Source organism: Pyxicephalus adspersus, chromosome 5 (assembly GCF_032062135.1).
Source record: "Pyxicephalus adspersus chromosome 5, UCB_Pads_2.0, whole genome shotgun sequence".
Taxonomy (NCBI): Eukaryota; Metazoa; Chordata; class Amphibia; order Anura; family Pyxicephalidae; genus Pyxicephalus; species Pyxicephalus adspersus.
The window spans coordinates 133,974,328-133,995,635 of NC_092862.1; the positions used below are offsets into that span (position 1 = coordinate 133,974,328).

At 40.0% G+C, this 21,308-nt stretch overlaps 2 protein-coding genes across 7 annotated transcripts in view; one reads left to right on the top strand and one right to left on the bottom strand.

The window, feature by feature from the left end:
* Nucleotides 1-945: 945 nt before the first annotated feature.
* Nucleotides 946-13,195, top strand: GTPBP10 (GTP binding protein 10). The gene is made up of 9 exons (XM_072413415.1): nucleotides 946-1,098; nucleotides 2,513-2,706; nucleotides 4,125-4,216; nucleotides 7,313-7,393; nucleotides 8,668-8,720; nucleotides 9,733-9,764; nucleotides 9,852-10,026; nucleotides 10,141-10,264; nucleotides 12,875-13,195. The coding sequence occupies exons 1-9, from the start codon at nucleotides 1,066-1,068 to the stop codon at nucleotides 13,108-13,110; spliced, it is 1,020 nt and encodes a 339-aa protein (XP_072269516.1). The 5' UTR covers nucleotides 946-1,065; the 3' UTR covers nucleotides 13,111-13,195.
* A 2,194-nt stretch (nucleotides 13,196-15,389) lies between these two features.
* The window catches only part of ADAM22 (ADAM metallopeptidase domain 22), a 159,476-nt gene continuing 153,557 nt past the window's right edge, over nucleotides 15,390-21,308 (bottom strand). For all 6 annotated transcript variants that reach the window (XM_072412789.1, XM_072412791.1, XM_072412794.1 and 3 more), the window contains one exon: nucleotides 15,390-21,189. In XM_072412789.1, the coding sequence (XP_072268890.1) occupies nucleotides 21,169-21,189 (21 nt within the window). In that variant the 3' untranslated portion in view covers nucleotides 15,390-21,168. The remainder of the gene's footprint in view (nucleotides 21,190-21,308) is intronic.

Genomic DNA, 21,308 nt, shown 5'->3' on the forward strand with positions numbered 1-21,308 from the left:
TTGCAAGCAGAGGTTACTTACTAGGTTATCTGTTATCAAGCACTAATAAACATAAAGTAAGTATTTTATATATATGCTTATCCATTTTTGACACAACCTTGCATAATATGATCTATAATATTACTTACCTAATTGATATGATGCCTTAATTTACTGATAATAGGATACTTCTATATTTCTCTTCATATTGTACAAGTTGTTAGTACTATTTGACAGTGGGGTATACATAAATATATAGCTTTGCAATATTTACTGATTATAATATGTATTATCATAATTTCTAAGGTTTCCCAATCCCCTGAGGAAGCCTGGAAGGGCGAAACGCGTCAGAAATTAAGGGACAAAAAGCAGTAACAAACAGACGCTATTGTCTAGTTTTCAATAAAAAAAGACCCCTCCTCACCGTATGAATGTAATACAGTTGGAGGAAGGGTCCTACAAACATAAGATTATATAATTTCAATATATCAAATTGTATTTTATAATTCTTGTATACTTTTAATATACAGAGCCAAAAAAAATATCTACATGGAGTTTGTAGGTTCTTCCTGTGTTTGTGTGGGTTTCCTCCCACATTCCATAAGCATGCAGTTAGGTTAATTGACTTCCCAAACAAATTGACCTTAGACTGAATTAAAGACATATGACTATGGTAGGGACATTAGATTGTGAGCCCCTTTGAGGGACAGCTGGTGACATGACTATGGACTTTGTACAGTGCTGTGTAATATGTTGGTGCTATATAAATACTGTGTAATAACATAATGCATGGGCTGCTGGTGTTATGCTATCTTTCATATTTGTGCCTAAAAGAGTAAATAATGTGAACTTTACAGCTGGAAATGTTTATAAAGAGAAGAAAAGAGAAAACCTGCATTGTATTCTGTATTGCAGTGTGAGGCTAGCTCTGCTGTGTATAGATTGCCCGGAACTGATGTGCGGGGTCGCTGTAGCGGCCGGGCGGGTTTGCTGGTTGCACAGTGTCAGCCAGGAGGAAGCAGCGTGCTATTTGTGAGCCCAGAGCACAGGGGACACTGAGGACTGACGGCTGTGTCTGGGGCCAATATGGTGCACTGCACTAGGGTCCTGTTTAGGAAGGTAATGCAGTCATGTCTGCTGTATATTCAGTGTTTTATACTGACTGAACAGAGAAGGAATGATACCCCTTATATGTATATAATGACAGCTAGAATCTATAAATAATGTGTTTATAACAGTTATACAATTACAATATATAGTGTGTTATATGTAATGATCTGTTCTGTATGTGATGTCTGATGTATGTATTGACTGTATATTACATGTGTGTGTGTGACATTACATAGGTTATAAAAAGACATCACATTCACCCACTAGGGAAATAAACATATCCCAGATATATGGACATAGTTGATACAGAGGAAGGCAAATAAAACCCTTGCTACACTTTGCTTCAACGGGAAAAAGTTTCCTCCTGATCCCATGAGACAATCAGATGTTCCCTGGATGTTGTACTCACCAATTGCATATGTCTGTGATATAAACCAACTACATATTATATGGGTGAGACGCCCATTGCTCCTACTCACTGCATTCTGCACATGTGTTACGGCTCCATGTCATATGAACGTACTGTCTGTTGTAAGCACCGACTGCGTGTTGCACGGGTGTAATGTCCGCTGTAAGTACGGACAGATGGGTGTGTCATGTCCAGAAACTACCACCATGACCTCTTCTGGTGACCCAGAGCTTTCCCCCCATGTCGCATGGGCGTGACGTCTGTTTTACGCAGCAACGGCATGTTGCACAGGTGTGCTGCCTGTTGTGCGTGGCACAGGAGAGACGTCTGTCATCCGCACTGCCTGCATGTAGCACGGGTGTGATGTCTGTTGAACGGTTGGGTGTTTTGTTGTTCAGAAATTACCGCCATTACCTCCTTTGATGCACATGTGTTACGTCCATTGGAAGTTCAGAGTTTGTGTTGCACGGGTGTGATATCTGTTGTGCGTTCTGACTAGGTATGGCACGAGCAAGATGTCTGTCACAGGCACTGACTGTGCATGTCATGGGCGAGAGGTTCGTCGCAGGCACCGACCACATAATGCACATGTGATGTCCGTTGCAAGTACAGGCTACATGTTGCATGGATGTGATGTCCGTTCCAACTAGGTGTGGCACAGGGTGAGATGTCCGTTGTACACACTGACTGTGTGTGGCAGGGGCGAGACATCTGAAGTATGTACTGACTGCATGTTGTATGTCTCTGGTGTCAGTTGTTTGTACGGCCAGTTAGGATTCGGTTAGCAGTGACGCAATCATTCGGAGTTCACTCGCCTTCTGTATTTCTGCCCCCTCATTGGCTGAACCACTGAATTCTCCCTCCATTCCTGCTCTCGCTGGCCATGGAGATTCTTCAGTTTTCCAGCCTCTGGAGAACTACAACCAATATGAAAAAATCCTTTAAAATCTGTAAAACACATTTCATCGAATTGGCTCAGTGTGTGTGACTTCACGTCTGATCTCTTCCCTGCAGTATGGAAACTTCATCGACAATCTGAGGGTTATGGTGAAAGGTGGAGCCGGAGGAATGGGGCTGCCACGATTAGGAGGAGAAGGAGGAAAAGGTGGCGACTTTTGGATGGTGGCGAAGCACGGCACATCCATGAAAACTGTCAAAGACAAATATACACAGAGACGATTTGTTGGTGGTGTGGGAGTCAACAGCAGGTGAGTGTCAGCCACACAGAAAACAAATGCAGACGTCTGCTCTGATAAGACGTTGTGTATACATTCATGTATGTTTGATCCCTTTAAAATTTTTCCCATTATCTATATTTCGTTATATGGTAGAGTCTCCACCTTAGCAATATTAGGAGGTGATGTTACTGTCTGGGGGATGTGATATAATAATTCACTCACAGGAAGTTCTCCTTTGCAATTACCAGGATCCAGTTGGGGAATAGATCCCACGTGGCTCCCCATGACTGGCAGCTTGCACAATCACTCACATTGCAGTCACAATCACTTGTCTGCACATTTAAAACCTTGCGGCAGTGGGCAGTACTGCTGACTGACACCCCTATTTATTCCCTATGGAACTGCCGCCAGGAGTAGCTGCATGTAACATCTCCTGAGAGGCAGCAATTCCCTGGAGAGGAAGCAGTAAATCCAGAGAATACAGCATAGAACTAAAAAGAGCTGCATTGCTCCATGAGGAGGAACCCTTGAAACCCTTGGTTTTCAGGGAACCCTTTCTATAATTACTACACTCATTACCTGAGAAACCTGAATTGTTTATTTCTCAAGAAGGAACTTTACTACGATGGAAAAAAAAACAGGGGAACTAGGCTGATGGAAATGTGCAGCTTGTGAGCAGATCAATGAGAACACTGTTTTGAGCAGGAGGATTGAATGATGAGTACCTAAGTGAATTGGAAGGAACCTTTTTATGATGATTCATGGTGATTAATGAATTTAAATTGAGAGGAACAAAGAGGACCTCTGCAAAAACTGAGCATCAAATCTCAGATATTCCTGTTATGTTCCTGAAGAAGCGGAATCTATCCGTGAAACGTGTCGATATTGAAGGGGAACACCAATCTGGTGGTGACCCTAACAGGAAGATGGCTGGTTTTGCACATTTTTAATCTAAGTTTTATATGTTAGATATCTGTCGATAAAAGCTATACAATTTTATTATCTACAAGAATCATGAATACATTTGTCTTCCTTGGCCTGTAAAGTCCCATGTTGTTCGATCAGAATTTATTCGATATTCGTTATTTTGATATTTTGTTGGGGATGTGGCTTGCTAATATAATATAGGTTGGACACGGCACATAAATACTAAGATGGAGTTACCGGAAGCCTGTGAGTTGTGCATCCAAAAATGCTAAAATCCACAGGTAGTAGAGGTTTCCAGGTCCCACTCAGCCGCTAGGTGACCATTTGGAAAGCCACAAAGTAAATCCAACGATAGGTATGCATATCTCATTCTCCCTGTATGTACCAAAGCTTTATCATTAAAAAATAATGTTTATTATCCTAGAAGGCTTTGGGGCCCATTAAGAGTTTACCTGCAGACCAGTGGCAGAATGAACCCCTCATACGCTGCATAAGTCCATATCTTTTTATTCTCCTTCTAGTGTGCGTTCACTGAAAGGCCCATCCGGTGCAGATTGTGAGGTCGATGTTCCTGTGGGAATAGCTATCACCACTGATGATGGGATTAAGATAGGTAAGTAGCAATTCTTATTTTTCTTTACTCCATGTTGGCTTTAACCCCCTGGGCGTTTCACTGATGTCTGGATTTCTGTACCAAAAGCTTTAATCAGATTCTAATTTTCTTGTACTGCAGCTGACAGCCTTAAAGTCTTGTCATGGACAAATTTTTTCAATTTTCACCATAAATTTTCAATCTGATTTAGATCCGGACTGTTTGCTGTAATTGAGTTGATATTGTGGACTTTTTCAGTGTTTTGGCTCTCCTTTCTAGATCTTTGTTAGAGTCTAGTCTGGGACACCTAGGCTAGGTACACAAGTCAGATGATTCTCGTCCGATAATCAGCTCAGGGCTGATATCGGGCTAGAATCTGGTGTGTGTGTGTGCAGTGCTCATCATTCTTCATTCCGACGACTATCCTGATGGATCCACGAACAATGAATGATTGAAATGAAAATGAAGGGTAGAGAGCACAGCGGGGTGCTGCTCCATCGTTCTGCCCTCTCCCCTCTCCATAGAGCAGAACGGTGCTGTATGTACAGTGCTCGTTCAGGCATTGTCCAGTCTTTTGTTGTTGGAAAGTATTGTGAAAGATCCTTTCCAACAAGAATTATTAAATGTGTGTAGGCAGCCTTAGGGGGCCAATGTGATCCGCAATACTAGAACCATCTATTGCTGTGAAGGTTGTTTATGTTGCTTTTGAGATTTCAGGTTTAAATGTGATGTTCCGGTGCCTCTTCCTTTTCCTTAATTAAGTTGGGGTGGAGGATGTTGTTGTAGAAGGGAAGGACAGGAGATAGATACTACTTATTGATGGGTAGGTAATATCACAGATCAAAGGTAATTTGCTATCTAACCAAGTCCTTTAAAACCCCATTTATGTCCTGGCCCCTCTCAGAAATATTTGCTAATATTGCACCTAAGCACTATATATTACTGTGAGTTATGTTAGATTTTAGGCATATATTGATATAGATGTATGTAAGCTTTTGATCTGGAGCTGTATTCAGAAATGTTCCCAGTTCTCCTCATTGCATTGACCCCGTTGTCATATAGACTAGAAGACCGAGGAGCTCAGTGTAAATGTGGGGTGCCATGGCCTTGCCATCAATATGTCAGATTTATTTCTGTATCGGTAAGGACTGATCTTCCTATAGAAGAGGCGACCCTGTGGTCTGACATGAGGCTGAAAACTGGAAAAGGTGAGTTTAGGAAGCAAAAAAGCGTAATGTAGAGCCAGCAGAAGCCACAAGGTGATAAGGAGCTCAATGTGAATGTAGGGTGCCATGGTCCTGCCACCGTCATGTCAATCCACTTTCTCTATCAGTAAAGACTTTCATAGAGGCGACCTGCAAAAAGCCACAAGGTTTATGAGGGGGGTTGATTAAGGACAAGCATAGAGCACAAGGTTGGGTTTTAAAGGATAAGGCAGCTTACACAGTTCAAATTTCAAAGTGTCAGATGAACGGACGAGTACTGTACACACAGCGCCATTCTACTCCATGGAGAGATGAGAGAACCAGAGAGCAGCACCCCGCTGTGCTTTTCCCCTTTGACTTGTCCTTTGAGCTGTCATTCTCTGTTGGTTGCTCATGGATCAGTCAGGAAGATTCCAACACCTCTGTACATATCTTAGATTCCCGTTAAGATGAGCCTCACTATTCAGGGGAGAATCATCTGTCATGTGTACATAGCCTAAGGTACCCAAAGTACAAAAAAGGAAATATATTGCGGCTTACTAGGTGGCTGTATGATTGCTAAGGCTACGTACACAGGTCAGATGATTCTCATCCGATAATGGCCCTCACGGCTTGTCTCAGATGAGAATTTGATGTGTACAGCGGCCCTCCAATGTCCCTCCAGGACGGTTGTCTGGACTATGGACAAGTGCTGTGCACACGCCATATTCTCATCTGATACCAGTCCTGGGGCGATAATCTGATGAGAATCTGACGTGTGTACGTAGCCTTAGGGTTTTCTCCCATAGTTGAACTAGAAGTAGTTAGTATTATTCAGTCGGAATTGTTCTGTAACATTTTACACCCCTCATCCAAATGGTTTCTGCAGTTCTAATCATAGTCCAATCCAGACCTTGTGTGTACCCGTCCCCTGTCTGCTGCCTCTCTCGTTCATTGATGTGATTACTGGTTGTATGTAATGTTTTTTGGTAAAATGCTCTTTAATTATCTTCAAATATAACCCTTTTACTGACCTGCATGATTCATAGGAGATCAGCGATGAGCGTTCTCTTACCTTCCCACTAATAGCAGCTCCAGCATTTGATCTTTAATTGTTGTTTGCCTTTTATATGTCTGTCATTTAGCAAATTCTCTTTGATGGGGATAATGTTTTGGAATCTTAACAAATCCATCCAAGCAGATGACCTTTTCCAGACACAATAAACTTTAGAGTTGTAGCAAGATGTAAGGGTTTATAAAGGGGAAGATAATCATTCTGTTCTAATGAGGTCTCCAATGTCAGTAAGAGCGGCATTGTTTCTGTGTTGTTCAGCATCTTGTTTGTTTTTATGCACTTCTGGATAGAATTACTCTTTTCACAAGCGTGTATGTACTAATTATTATTTTTAAACAGTATTTATATAGCGCCAACATATTACACAGCGCTGTACATTAAATAGGGGTTTGCAAATGACAGACAGATACACACAGGAGGAGGAGGGGCCCCCTGCCCTGAAGAGCTTACAATCTAAGAGATATCTTATCTGGCAATGTGGAAAATAGGTAAGTATAAAATCTTCATTTTTGCTCTGTAGGTACTAAAGCGTAACTGAACCCAATACAGCAGGTAGGAGGGATTATTGCAGAGGAGACATCGCTTGTCCCTTTCTGCAGTAATGACCAGAGTAAACATGGATTTAGAAGGAAGAAGCTCTGCAATGTCCTTTCTAACTAATGCATTAACCAGGGCTGACAGAAAGCATAAAGATAATACCAGGCTTTTTTATTAGCATAATTTACAAACTTGTGCAGACTCTTTAGTAAATATTTGTCAAATTATAAATGTAAATTTATACTAAAAAAAAATAAAGTATTCAAATATGAGTTTGTATTGTTAAAAGGTAAATTATCATGTTTTAACGACTTGTTTTTTTTTTCAGGTTCCCGAATGCCGGTAAATCGTCTCTCCTTAGCAGAGTGTCCCATGCCAAACCTCAGATTGCCGACTACCCGTGTAAGCGGTCTGCTATTATTATTAAACAGGATTTATATAGTGCCAACATATTACACAGAGGATAGCCACACATCCATTTACCAACTTTTCATTACCTGTACTCTGAAAACAATGGGCAGAAAGCAGAGTACTGAGGGATGCAGAGTACTGAGGGATGCAGAGTACTGAGGGATGCAGAGTACTGAGGATGCAGAGTACTGAGGGATGCAGAGTACTGAGGGATGCAGAGTACTGAGGGATGCAGAGTTGGTGGTGTATAGTTCTAGGAAGGATTTCTACATGAAATATAGTAAGGGGTCTCTGTGACTGGCTGACCAGTCACAGGGTAAGATGTGACCAGAAAGGTCTGCAAGTCTTTTTCAATCATTATCAATTTCTTTAGGATAAACTGAGGCATCTTCAGCCCATCCCTTCTCCCCATTTTGTTGTCACAAACATCATTAAAATGTCCAAAGCTGTCAAAAGTCCTTTTTCGGATGCATCATACATGACCACCCAGTCAGGTCTACTTTTCCCTTTGGTTTGAAGAACTCTTTTATTATCATATGAGTAAATGTTACAAATACTGCCCGCTTTTCATTGTAATAACATGCTGCAGCCGAACTTAAGCCTCATTCACACTATGCAATTATAGTCGTTGGAAAGGAACATTCACGATCCTTTCCAACGAATAAGGACTGCACGATGCACGGACGAGTACTGTACATACAGCACCGTTCTGCTCTATGCAGAGGGGAGGGGGAAAACGACGGAGCACTCTCTCCCTTCCATTAAGGTCGTTCGTTGTCCACCGTCCGTGAATCCGCCAGGGCGGTCATTTGGACGATGGATGATGGGCGCTGTACACACTCCAGATTCTCGTCCAATATCGGCCCTGAGCTGATTATCGGGCGAGAACTATTAGACGTGTGTACGTAGCTTTACTGTGGCCTTAATTTGCCACTGTTGCCTTGGTTTGCAATGTGTGACTTTCCATTGTTCATTTCCATTAATTGTCCATTCATCAGTGGTTGCATAAACCACAGGAACAAGAAATATGTGCTCAAGGTTTGCCCCTGTAATTTGCATTTCATAGTATTGGTTTTGAGGAATTATCCGCTTTCCTTTTATTATCTCATTCCTACCAAACTCTGCATGCTGGATCAGCCAGATAACTGAATGCAGGTGACGTTTGTTTTTGGGGTTATTATATGGTAACTTTTGGTCAGACTGTAGCAGATTGCAGTACTTAATTTTCATTAAAAGCAGCCGCATTCCTTCTTTTTCTTTTGCAGTTACAACGGTAAAGCCGCAACTGGGGAAGATCATGTATTCTGACATGAAACAGGTATGAACATTGAGTGAGCTACATTAGACTTCCTATGTTTTAGTTTATGTTGTGTGAATTCGGACAGATTAGAAGGGAGAGACTTGTCAGGTTTTCACCCATCAAGAAGATATAGAAAAGTAGCAATACGACAGGTGGGCCAAAGTATTTTGATTATTAGATTTTTAACTCCGCTGCTCAATGGAAGCTGTGCTATTATGAATGATGTTACTGACATGATAAGCTGCCCGTGTGACTTTTTTCCCTATTTTCCTCCTCAAAGTAGTTAACATTGATGCAGAGGAAGATGATGGCAATTGGTCATCTGACTTCCAGCTTTACTGTAACTGTTGGATACAAAATGGCAAAGTGAATGCAGAGAGCTGCCAGGATGAGCCCAGGTCTCTAAACACAAAGCAGAGGCTAGAAATTGGCTATAAGCAGGGATTTTATTTACATACAAATGGGCAGCTCTCAGTCCAAGAACAGCATGGAGAAGGATAAAAGGACCATTTTTGTTTTGTTTTTGCTTTGTAATGGTATTAAATCTATATCAGTATCATCAAAATGCTTAATTCTTGATCCCTGTTCCAGATTTGTAAAATATGTGCCGCGACTAAGAAAGGTTGGGAAACACTGCCCTAGCAGTCTGCAATGGGTTTTATATTTTAAAATGATATAAGTGGCTATCAGTGTTTAAAATATACCCTGTTGATACCCACCACAGCCACATGCATTCTCCATTGCTATCTGATGATCACCAGCTTTATACTGAAAATGTGGATCTGCATGCATCTTTTTATCTTTTCTGAAAAGAAGGGGTGAACAGAAAATTGGCATTGGTGTACATCACACCATTTTTGTGGTTAATAAGCCATTTATCCCTTTAAAAATGACAACCTTTATCTCCATTCTTGTTCTGGATCAGCATCTTAACCAGGATTGAAGCCAAAACTTCAGCATGACAGCCAAGAGAGAGCTGAGCAGTGGCAGCCCCTATTATTCAATTTTAAAGCAAACCTGTCATTTTCAGCTCCCCCTTCAGACACTGCTTTTGGATTGTTAGTGAGTCCTAGAATTTAGGCCTAACCCCCACCGGCTAGTCCTGTTTCCAATGAGAGTTTTACTGACCTTTCCACTTTAAATGATCAGTCATTGGCGATTTAGATTTGCACCCCCATCTCAAACCACTGAGTTTTTTTTTTTTTTTAAAAGCAAGCGTATTAATGAGTTCTGTGTACATTTTCAGGTTGACATTGACGGATTCCGGCTTTCCAATAAGACTCCATTCAGAACAGCATTTGAAACTGTGCAGTTGCTCATCTTGGTGAGTTGGGGCCTCACTTTTGTACAACACAGTTTTTTAGATTTTATTTTCATCTTAAACATATCGGAAGGTACAAAGTCTAATGCTGCTGCTTTGTGAAATGTTCGATCCTAGGAGCTGGAATTGTACAAGGAAGAGCTTCTAGACAAACCCGCCCTGTTGGCCGTCAATAAGATGGATTTACCAGGAGCAGAAGAAAAGTTTCAGGAGTTGGTAAAACAGCTGGAAAATCCACAAGGTATGCAATACTCAATGTGATTGGAAACTCATGCTGCCTTGTAAATATTGTATTTTGGTTCTGTGACAGATGACAGATCTTGTATTTTGCTATAAAATAACAGTATAAATGGCACTTTTCCATGGTGTACTCATCTTAAAAAAAAGTCTAAAGTGGTAACTAGAGTTCCCAGTTGCCCCTGGACTGTTCTGCCCCGCCATTAGGAACCCCACCTCCTGTCTACCTTCTAGGTTTCCAGCAGATGGGAGATATCATCACTTTTGTTTGCAACTACCAGTGTGGATAGGGTAGGACAGTAAGCCCAGATCTCTGTATACGGACTAAATTCATAATTATAAATCCCACAGACCACTAATATGAATTGTTTTTAAAAGACAAATACATTTGTAAAATATTGATTTTCCTAATGGTGCCTGACAAGGGCTCTGATTCATTGATCAGCTCACAGCAACTAAAGTATTACTATTGTTACTATTATCATTAGTTGCATTATCTTTGGTATTACTAAAGAAATGCAAAATATTAGTTTGCTTTTTCTTACTCATTATGGGTTTATTTCATTCCAATCTAAGACTAAACAAGGAATGATAGTTATCAAACTATTTTATGCCATTAAATTTAACAGTTAAAGAAAATACACAGTTACATACTTACCTAAAAGAGCATCTGAGAAATAAACAAATAAAACAATCGGATGAGAATTGGTATTGGCGGAGCGGGGTGACTGTTGTAATGGTGGAAACAATACTGAAGCGTACGGCTCGGCAGCGGTTGCCTCATACAACTTAACACTACACTGACGTCACGCTGCGCCTCCATTGTTTTTCCATCTCTAGTACAGTTTGTGAATTTAGTGCAATATAAAGCCGAAAATTGTCTTTTAGAATATAAATTTATTAGGATATTATTTTTGTTTTAATAAAAACAAAACAAAAAATTGCAAATAATGTCCACATTTTTCTGTGGATCCCCAAACTTTTCTTGCAGACCACTGGTTTGCGACCGCTGCTTTAAATGAACTAAATTGAGTTATAAATATACATTGTTTACCATGGAATGACAATGGAAAAGGTGGAATAATGAAATCCCTAATGAAAAGAACCTTTTCATTAGGGATTTTTGTCCCAGCCAAGACATCATAGTGTAGAGTGAATGGAACAAATGATCTTGTAAAGATGCAGTACAGTCAATGCAGCAGCAGCTCAGATTCCTTGTTGGTAAATCAGGTAACAGGAAGTCCGTCTTGTGTTTTCATGCTTTTTAAAGGTCATGTGTGGGGGCAGAGAACTGAAACCGTCATGGAACCTTCATGCTACAACAAGGTGTTAAACACCTAAATACCTTGCTGTTTGAGATACACAGCCACTGCACTTGTTGTGTTCAGTGTCATATGTGATTTTCTTGCTTTTAATTTTTGATTGATATATTTATATGATTTGTCATTTGTGTAACACAACACTTTCTTTTTTTTTTAACTAGAGTAGATTTACCCTTTGCCATGTTATGACTGCAGCCTGTGCCCCTGTTAGGAGAATTCTCCCCTCTTTTTGTCCCAGTGACCATTTTCAACAACACAAAAAGTTTTCCACATTCCAAAAATATTTGAGCTGTCATGAGAGCAAGAGGAGAGGGGAGATCTGGACAAATGTTACACAAACAAATATCAAAGAGGAGAACTCACCTTGTGAAGTGTTCCACTTACTGCATGTTGTGTACCCTGGACAGGAAGTGAAATGTAATCTTTGTCTAAACATCTGAAAGTAAAGCAAAAAATTCTCACGTTCTAAAGATAATTCTAAAATCACATCCTGGTTGCAAACAGCTTCTAAAGAGTAACAGGCTGACAGCTGGGGAGTTCCAAGGGGTGATTGTATTTCCCCTCCTTTTGTGTGAGACTTTCCCCACCTCCTAGATTGTAAGCTCTTCGGGGAAGGGTCCTCTCCTCCTGTGTCCCTGTCTGTAACTGTCTATCATTTGCAACCCCTATTTATTGTACAGCGCTAAGTAATATGTTGGTGCTATATAAAGCCTGTTTATTATTAATAATAATATATAGATTCTTGCTGCTCCTCCACTCCCCAACCAGGAGACTGGAAGCAGATGGTGTCAGCAGTGCATTTCCTAAACTGTGAGGCAGGGGTGAGCTATATCTCAGGACTGAATGAAATGAAATAGAAATCTACTGGGAGATAGATCAATTCTCATATACCGTATTTTTCGGACTATAAGACGCACTTTTTCTTCCCCAAAACTGGGGGGGAAAAGTGGGTGCGTCTTATACACCGAATACACGTTAAATATACCGGTAATTAAAAAAAATCATACTCACCCGATCCCGCGATGCTGTGGGCTTCTTCTGCGTCTTATAGGCCGGAGCGTCTTATAGTCCGAAAAATACGGTAAGTATTTTAACTGCATTTAGATTTTTGCCTAGAGTTTAGCTTTAATGTTATTTTCAGATTAGAGAAGGGTGATTTACATTTTTTAGCAAGTTATCCAAGTAGGTCACTGTATGTGCTAGTAACCAGTGCAGCGATTGGATCTGTTATTGGTGGCTATGATCGGCTTTCCCAATAGACCATTGACCCTAAAACATTTTCCTCTTTGCAGATCATCTCCATGAATTGCCGGAAGAGCAGGTCCCCGAGCGGCAGATCACTTTCCGACACATCCTTCCCGTGTCCGCTGCGTTCGGCCAAGGAATTGAACAGCTCACCCGCTGCATCCGCAGATCACTGGACGAGGAAGCAGAACTGGAGATTCAAGAATTAGCCCAGGAAAAACTGCGAAACATCTATAAAATATCATCCATCAGAATGTCAGATAAAATAGGTCCACCCTCCTAATACATAACGATTCAGTGCTTTGTATAGTTCTGTGTATGATTTTGTACAGCTTATGTAATTGCTAATAAAATGATTACTTCAATAACTGATGCCTTAGCTGCGTATGTTTCCATCTGCTATTGAGTGTTTAATATACAATAACTTGTTGGGGTCTGTTTATAAAGCAGTGAATCTGAACATTCCCTGGTGGTGGAGGATATTCCAGGTCATTGTGTTTCAATGGAAGTAACTGATTTCTCTACCAGGGAATGTTATGGTTAATATCAGAACTCTTTGCTCAGTGTTGCCCAGTCCTGAAGAATAACTGGTTGAATAGGGTGAAAGGCAATTGTTTCCTCTATGGCGATTGTTTCCTCTAAAAATCAAAATCTTTATTGATTTTGTCTAGAAAATTGACCAAAACAAGCGATCTTAAAGTGAAACTAATCCTGCAATACTCGTCTGTCCCATTTCATTATAGGGCACCACCATCTTCATCTTTCCTCTTTTCTAGAAAACGATCTTCGCTCATCTTGATTGGCCAGGTCAGGATGATGTAACTTCTGCGCAGGAGTTCATTCATTACTGGCTCACACAAGGGAAGCTGGGATTACCGGGTATCTCTGGCAACAAATGCAGTTCGGCCAAAATTGACAGCCTGTCCCTTCCTGCACTAGAAAGCTGCCTGATCAATGTGAGATTTAGTTCTACTTTTCTGAAACTCAACCTAGATCAAACAGAATTCATCACCCCCCCCCCCAATTTTCAAATCTCCCGGACATATTCCTAACTTTTAACAACACTGTTATTCATCCTTCCCCTCAGGCACGTTGCCTTGGTGTCACCTTTGATTCTGCCCTCTCATTTAGCCCCCATATTCAGAACATTTCCCGGTCCTGTCACTTTCACCTACTCAACATCTCCAAAATCTGCCCCTACCTCTCCCCAGAGACCACCAAACTCCTTGTACACACTTTTATCATCTCTCGTCTGGACTACTGTAACCTCCTCCTCTCTGGTATTCCACTAACCCGACTCTCCCCTCTACAATCTATTATGAATGCTGCAGCCAGACTCATCCATCCATCCCTCCCTCCGCTCCTCTTCCGCTGCATCTCTTTGCAGTTCTCTTCATTGGCTTCTATTTCACTTGATCTTTGCCTTAAAATCCCTTCACAGTTCTTGTTCCACTTACCTTTGTGACCTGGTAGAAAAATACCCCCCTAGCGGCTCTCGTCACTCCTCTAATGACCGACTACTGACTTCCTCACTCATAACCTCATCACATGCACGGTTACAAGACTTCTCTAGAGCTGCCCCGACTCTCTGGAATGGTCTTCCTCGTCCTATTCGGCTTGCTCCTACTTTCTGCTCATTTAAAAGATCACTGAAAACCCATCTTTTCAAACTTGCCTACCCATCTTCTTCTGACTCTTAAAACCCTCATTACTTACCCAGTAATCCATATGCCCCCTCCTATTGTGTGTAAATGTCCCCACCTACTAGATTGTAAGCTCTTCGGGGCAGGGTTCTCTCCTCCTCCTGTGTCACTGTCTGTATCTGTCTGTCAATTGCAACCCCTATTTAATGTACAGTGCTGCATAATATTTTGGTGTTGTATAAATCCTGTTTATTATTAACATCATTAATTGAGTGTGGCTGGAAGGTCATGAATATTTTTGAGTTATATTTCCTCTGCAAACTGATATTAGTTAGTGCAAGGCAGTAAAATTATCATTATTACCCAGATGGTTTTTAATTAGGGGAATATTGATTGTTTAATCGGGCATGTATGCCTAGCATTCCAACATGAGCAAAATCAGTGACCTTTATAATGCAATCTCTCATTCTTATTACCATAGCAGTTCATCCTTCTGGTAGATCTGTTTTTTTTCCTTCTTCCTGTAAGGACATTGGGGTAACGTAAACAAAAAAATCAGCCTAGTACAATATTCGTAGATTATGTTAAATATTTGAATCAGGTGAGATTTTGCCCAGGAACCTAAATGAGCTGTTTGATTGGTTCCTGATGATTAATTTGGAATGTAGATGTTAGCAGCCCAACCTGGCTTGCAGACCACTGTCCAATGTGGACACCCTATGAACAATACAGGAAAACAATCTGGCAAATCACAACTTTTCTATTTAACAGGTTCCCTTTAATTAAAAAAAAGATGTATATTGAAAGTCAATGTTGGTGCTGTGTGACGTAAAAAGCTCCTCTGGACCACAAGCTTTACACTATTGTCATATATACACAAATACAGTCTAAAGATAATCATGTTATTAGACTCCACATCTGACCGTATGCATAAAAGTCGATATTTATTTTTCCGTAAAATCTAGGAGTTCACCAGTTACAGAATATTGGCAGGTTTTTTTGTTTTTCGAAATTGACCACTAAAAGGCATACACAACACCGACACGCTAAAAAGCTACAACACAGCTGAAAATAAAGCGTTACAAAAAGAAAAATTTGTTACATTCCACTTTGTCTGCCTTATAGAAAGATTTAATGCTAGGCTTCTTTAAAACCCCTACAAAAACAAATACACCTTCTAGTGGATGGCCACTCAGCTGGTGGGGAGCTTTAGGTCCCAGCTCGTCCCTTTGGGGGAGCTTTCCTTTTCGACTTTTCCCAAACAGTTGAGTAAGCCTTGGTCTGACCATAACCCAAAGCATCCAATCAGAAATCAGCAGCTCAGCGTTGTCACTGATTACTAAAACTGAAGCTGATTGATGGCTGTTGGTTTACACATTGATTTAGTGTTCATCACCGCAGTCATTTTGTTATGAAACAACCGTCACTGAGAAACCAACTGATGGCTATTAGACCACAACACAATGACTGCCTTTGGTTTGGTTGGTATAGAAATCCAAACATCCCCTTTCCTAGAAATCTGATTTGTCCTCCGCTTTTGTAAATTGGAGAAGCACCCCACTTGGAGGGCGCACTGGCCAGAGCCGCGGACCATATCCCCCATATGGATCGCAGGCTCGGGAGTTGGGCAGGTTGTGTCTCTGGAGTGTAGGTGGGTTCTGGCATTATGATTTCACTATGAGGGAAGTTTCTTCCCACTTGGCTATCCGAGCATGCGCGGTCCAGAGCCTGTGGATTTAGTGGTCCATGAGCTCTAAAATGTTGGGGACCACTGCTCTAGAACATCAGTGATCACTTTCAAATAAGTCTATAGGAGATTCACTTCTAAAGGAATATATAAAGATATACTAGCACCCACAGCTCCTATTGAGACTGCTAATGATTTTCCTAAAGACACCTAGGCGTGACCTAATATTTCTTTTTACCCAGGTAATGCAACTTGGAAATTTACAAAGGTATTTTTCTGTTCCGTGTTATTGTATCAAAATTTAAGAAAGAAGATGTTGGGTTTTTATATCAACCTATACTTAAGTACCAACCTCCAGCTATCCTGACAATCCTGCTTCTTTAAATGGTAAAAGTGCGCATGGACATCCTGCTATGGCTGGATGGTTGTGACCATCACCAGGGTTTTCATTATATAATTATAAGGTATAAACAAAGCTGCATTTTTATTTCTCAAATTTGGGGACATTTTATTTTAGCAAAATGCAAAAGAGTCATTAGAAAAGGTAAAAATAAAGCTGGCTTCCATGAACAAAAGGCCTTTTATTGGTGGTGCCCACTATAAGTAGGTGAAAACGTAACTGTAGAGGGTAAAGTTACAAATATACTTACCATACACTGTCTTCTGCAATGCTGGGCAGGATGTTGCGGTCCTTCAATGATTCCTGTGCAACACAGAATCTTTCCAGAAGGATATTGATGTCATCCAGTTATATGGAAGACAAGGGAAAGCAAAATTCTAGCAGACTTTCTTTACCTGGGGAAAAGTCTTAGGGATCCCTGGCAATAATTACATCTCACAGTACATTAGCATGGTGGTCAGTGGGATAAGTGGGACCTTTACAGAAAGATTAGAGGTCGAAACTGCTAATGGCTCAAGGAGCCCCTAGAACCTCTGGAAGAACCCTCAGAGTCCCACAGAACCCTGGATGATAAACATTGCTGTACAGTTACATTATTCATTTACTTATAGTAGGCAATTTGATCAGAGGGAAGCGCCCATGTAAGCAGATCTTCCATTTGGTTGAAGATCCTCTTTAAGGTGGATTGCTTCTTTTTGGTTTCTGGGGGTTGCATTATTTTTAAGTATTTCTGCTTCATAAATCTTTTGCAGATGACAAAATCAGTTTCTGGTAAATAGTTGCTAATCCCTATAAGTTATTGTAAACGAGATAATGGACAGTTTTCAGGCAAAGCTGCTGGGTATAACCCCCCATCATGTTGGACTTCAATGGTGATGTATATAAAAGCAGGATTATCAGATTTGCTGGAGTTAGTACTTTGGGTACAGGTTTGATTTAAATAAGTCCCACAGTGCTCATCTCAGGCTTTATTAGAATCAATGCATCAGAAAGGCACAGCATAGGTTGAAGTATGGATGCCCAACTCTGGCCCTCTGCTAGTCAACAACCCCTTGGAGGACCAAAACTGGACATCCTTCATTATATTTAACGACAGATACAAAAAAAATGAATCAGTGAGTCAACAATGTGTCATTCTGCTTCTAATGGAGAATATGATACTGACAGTCATTACTGTGGTTCTCTATCCATCTGTTCTATGCTTTTGGCAAATGCCCTGTAAACTCTACAAAACTATTGTACTATCCCAAGGTCAAAAATTCCCATGATACTCTGGAAAGCGATAAAATCTTGCAGAACTATACTTAATTTTTCTCTATTTAGAATTTACTGTTACTTTTTTTCTGCAAAATATATATGGCAAGAGCATTCAAGAATCTATACCATTCTCTTCACTTACATAAGAAATCTCTACTATATCTACATTTCAAAATCTACCTATTTATTTCGTGTTTTGTATAGTCTTCTACAACACAGGCAGGCAAACCTATAGATCTATAGCTTGGGCTTATAAAAGAAAAGGCTAACAGCAATGGAACTCAGAGCAACCAATAACATTTAATTCCTAATTGTTCGTGCTAGGGTAGAGCCATATCTGATAGGGAGCTGTTTGCTTACAATGCTTTGAATAGGCCAAGCGGTCCCTAAAGAGAGACCCCTACCCTACTCTCCAGTCTCTTAGCCACCAATAATTTGCACTGGGAGGTAAAATACAGCTTTTCAATTGCAGGAGAACTGCAAATATGTTCATGCTTTTGTCATGTCATGTAATTAAGTTATTTATGTGTTATACTTATATCATGCTAGAATGTGCTATTGAGAGCAGCACGTTCTATGCTTTACATTACCCACTACATTTAAACTCCATAGGCTGGTACACAACAGAAAGAAGATATGGCTTTATCTACATTTAAATTCTTTAGGCCACCAAACAAGGGAAAGAAGAGATGGATTCTTGTTTCTACTGCTATAATGAATCCTCTGGCTCATCTCATCATTCCCTGCAACCATTATCCCTACAGTTCTTCATCTGAATTTCTCCACAAATGTCTAGAGAAGGACAGAAGATGGAACTGAAATAAGGGAAAGCTTATGACAATCTGTACATTTAGAGCCATCCCAGTCTAAACCTGCTTTCCCAGGCACAAAAATGCTTTACATTAGATGATTTAAAAAGAAATGTAATCTCTGGATAAGGAAGGGATTCTTCACTGTAAGCCCTGTGAAAATGTGAAATAGGCTCCTACAGGACATAGTTTTAGCAAGTTCTATAGATTGCTTTAAAAAAGAGCTGGATGCTTTTGTGGAAGCACAGAAAATAACTGTGGATTAAAGTTAAACCAGAGACTGTTGATCCAAGGAACTCCTCTGGATCAACTGCGTTCTTCTGGATCAAAAAAGTCTATAGGGTTTTTTATATGGGATAAATCCTGATTTCACTGGTGGCAGTCCAGCAAACCTGCAGTAGATCTATTATTTTGCCCCTAAGCCCTCCTCCCTTGTATTACAACACTGGCCACTGGTATGATTATGATATGATTATTTTTTTTAATTTCAATAGTTAGATAGGGCGAGTTATTGCATTTGCTTGGCCAGTTTTGGGAGAGAAAATGTAGCCACCAAAAAATAATTTTGTTTGGGAGACTTTTTAAGATAAGGCCATGAGTACTGCATAAGTAGGCATTTTCAGCCAAAACAATTGGCAAGCTTCAAATTTTTCTGTTGATCATCCTGTAGTAGCATCTCCTTAGTGCTACTTCAGGTTTCCAGTTAGCCAGATCTATGTTACTGCTATTCACTGATGTAAATACAGAACATACACCAAAAAAAAAATTAAATTAATATTGTGGTGTACTTCTTTTTAGATACATTGAGGTTCACCAATTTATGTTTATCTTAGAGATGAAATACTATGTCAGTTGCACCTTGGTGATCAATTTTTAGGATTTGCATTCAAGTGATGGCTGCATAACCGCTTACATTTACATTAGGTCTAGTAGGACACCCTACCATGCTGAATCTGCTATATCTGAGGTCCCCAACGTCAGTCAGCTTATCAGAAAACATGGCAAGTGACAGAAAGCCACACAGGTATTCAAAATAGTTCAAGCATCTTTCCAACCAAACATGGTATTTTATACCATGGGAAAGGCTATAGAGTTCCTAGCTTTGCTCACATGCTGCTGTCGTTGTGGAGGAAGGTGGCTTTAACAGATCATGTACACAGGCTTCAACTGTAGCACAAAGCAGCACAAAAGCACACACCAGCTATAGCTTTCAAGTACTTTGGCCAAGCTTTTGACGTAAATCTAAACTAATGCAATACAAATGGATCTTCTTAATGTCTGACCAAACTACTCCAGAACTGTAGCAGTGCATTCTTTTGTACTGCATTGTGCTGTCTTGCATTAAGCTGCTTTATTGTTCAAAGCTTATGTACATGAACTGAAAATATATTAAATAAATTGAAACTCAAATATATCAAAATTCATATATATTTAATTGATAGATAAGTCATTTTATAATCTAATGATATTGAAAATAGGTATTCCATTTTATTGTGTTGTCACAATAATGTTTTTAGACTGTGAAATAAATTACAATTTGTCTTGCAAGAGTTCTGGGAATTCTGACCTCTTAGTTGTTAAGATTGAGTATGTTTTCCCCAGAAGGCTGCAGAGAACAATTTATATCAATCCCTTGTGGAGTTTTACCTTTGATTTAAATACATTCTGCATTCTCTTCTTTTATTCATATTAGATGTATACAATATAGCTATGTGGTCATCACACTGGTCCTAAGCTCCTACCATCATATTTAGCTAAAAGCTCTGTGTGGTTCCAAGGAATTAGGTTAGGGACCATTGCCCAGTACTACGTCTATAGGTTGCCTGAGCCTTTTCTACATTACTGGTGCTCTTTCTCTTTTTTTTGTGTTATATTTCTCTAGACCAGTTGGGTGTAAAACTTACAGTGTGCTCACATTTCATAAAGCATTTGACAAAATAATGTACTATACCTATATTTCTTTTTACATTTTAAAATGTACATATGTACAAAATATGTGTGTGTGTACGTCTTTAAATGTTCTAATTTAGGCAAAATAATTGTCTTTGAAATTTGGCTTTTTAGAAATAAAAAATATGGTTCCATGCTTTGTTACAATACAATGTATCTATTCGCAAGTGGTGATTTATGTGCATGCATCCAACACAACTGACCACAGTGGTCTCGTGCATGGAAAACAACATGGCTGCCCGGACCTCCCGCTATACAATGGCTGCTTAATGTCGTTATAAATTTAGACTTCCGGTCTACAGAGTAAGTGATTTTATACCTGACGTTAAAAATTCAGTCATGCATAAGACTTTTCTCTTTGCAGAGTCCGTTGACGGTGCTTTTTTTTTTTTTTTACAAACTTAAAATTTGGAGGCTTCCTTTAGTCCTTGGAAAGGGGGTAAATGAAAATGGGTGTCAGGAGCCTCTTGGAAAAGGCCGAGGTCTCTGTAAACAGCAGTGATTCCTGGTCCATGATTACTGGATGACGGGTGAGCACTGACTCTCAGTTCAGCATTCAGAAGCTGATTTGTTGTGATGAAAATTGATGCTTTTTCTAGATTGAGGTTTCCCAGAGCTGTGAATACAAAATTTTGGTTACAATTTATTTACAGGTTATAAAATATTGTTATTAGTTTATCCATAATATTATATTATGTTTTAGTTTTTCGACAAAGTGGGACCCACACCGTTACC

Excerpts from the sequence above, each read along its gene's own strand:
- GTPBP10 (XM_072413415.1), top strand. The coding sequence starts at position 1,066 with ATGGTGCACTGCACTAGGGTCCTGTTTAGGAAG. Across the intron at positions 2,707-4,124 it reads GGTGTGGGAGTCAACAGCAG|TGTGCGTTCACTGAAAGGCC; the intron begins GTGAGTGTCAGC and ends TTCTCCTTCTAG. Across the intron at positions 7,394-8,667 it reads TCAGATTGCCGACTACCCGT|TTACAACGGTAAAGCCGCAA; the intron begins GTAAGCGGTCTG and ends TTTCTTTTGCAG.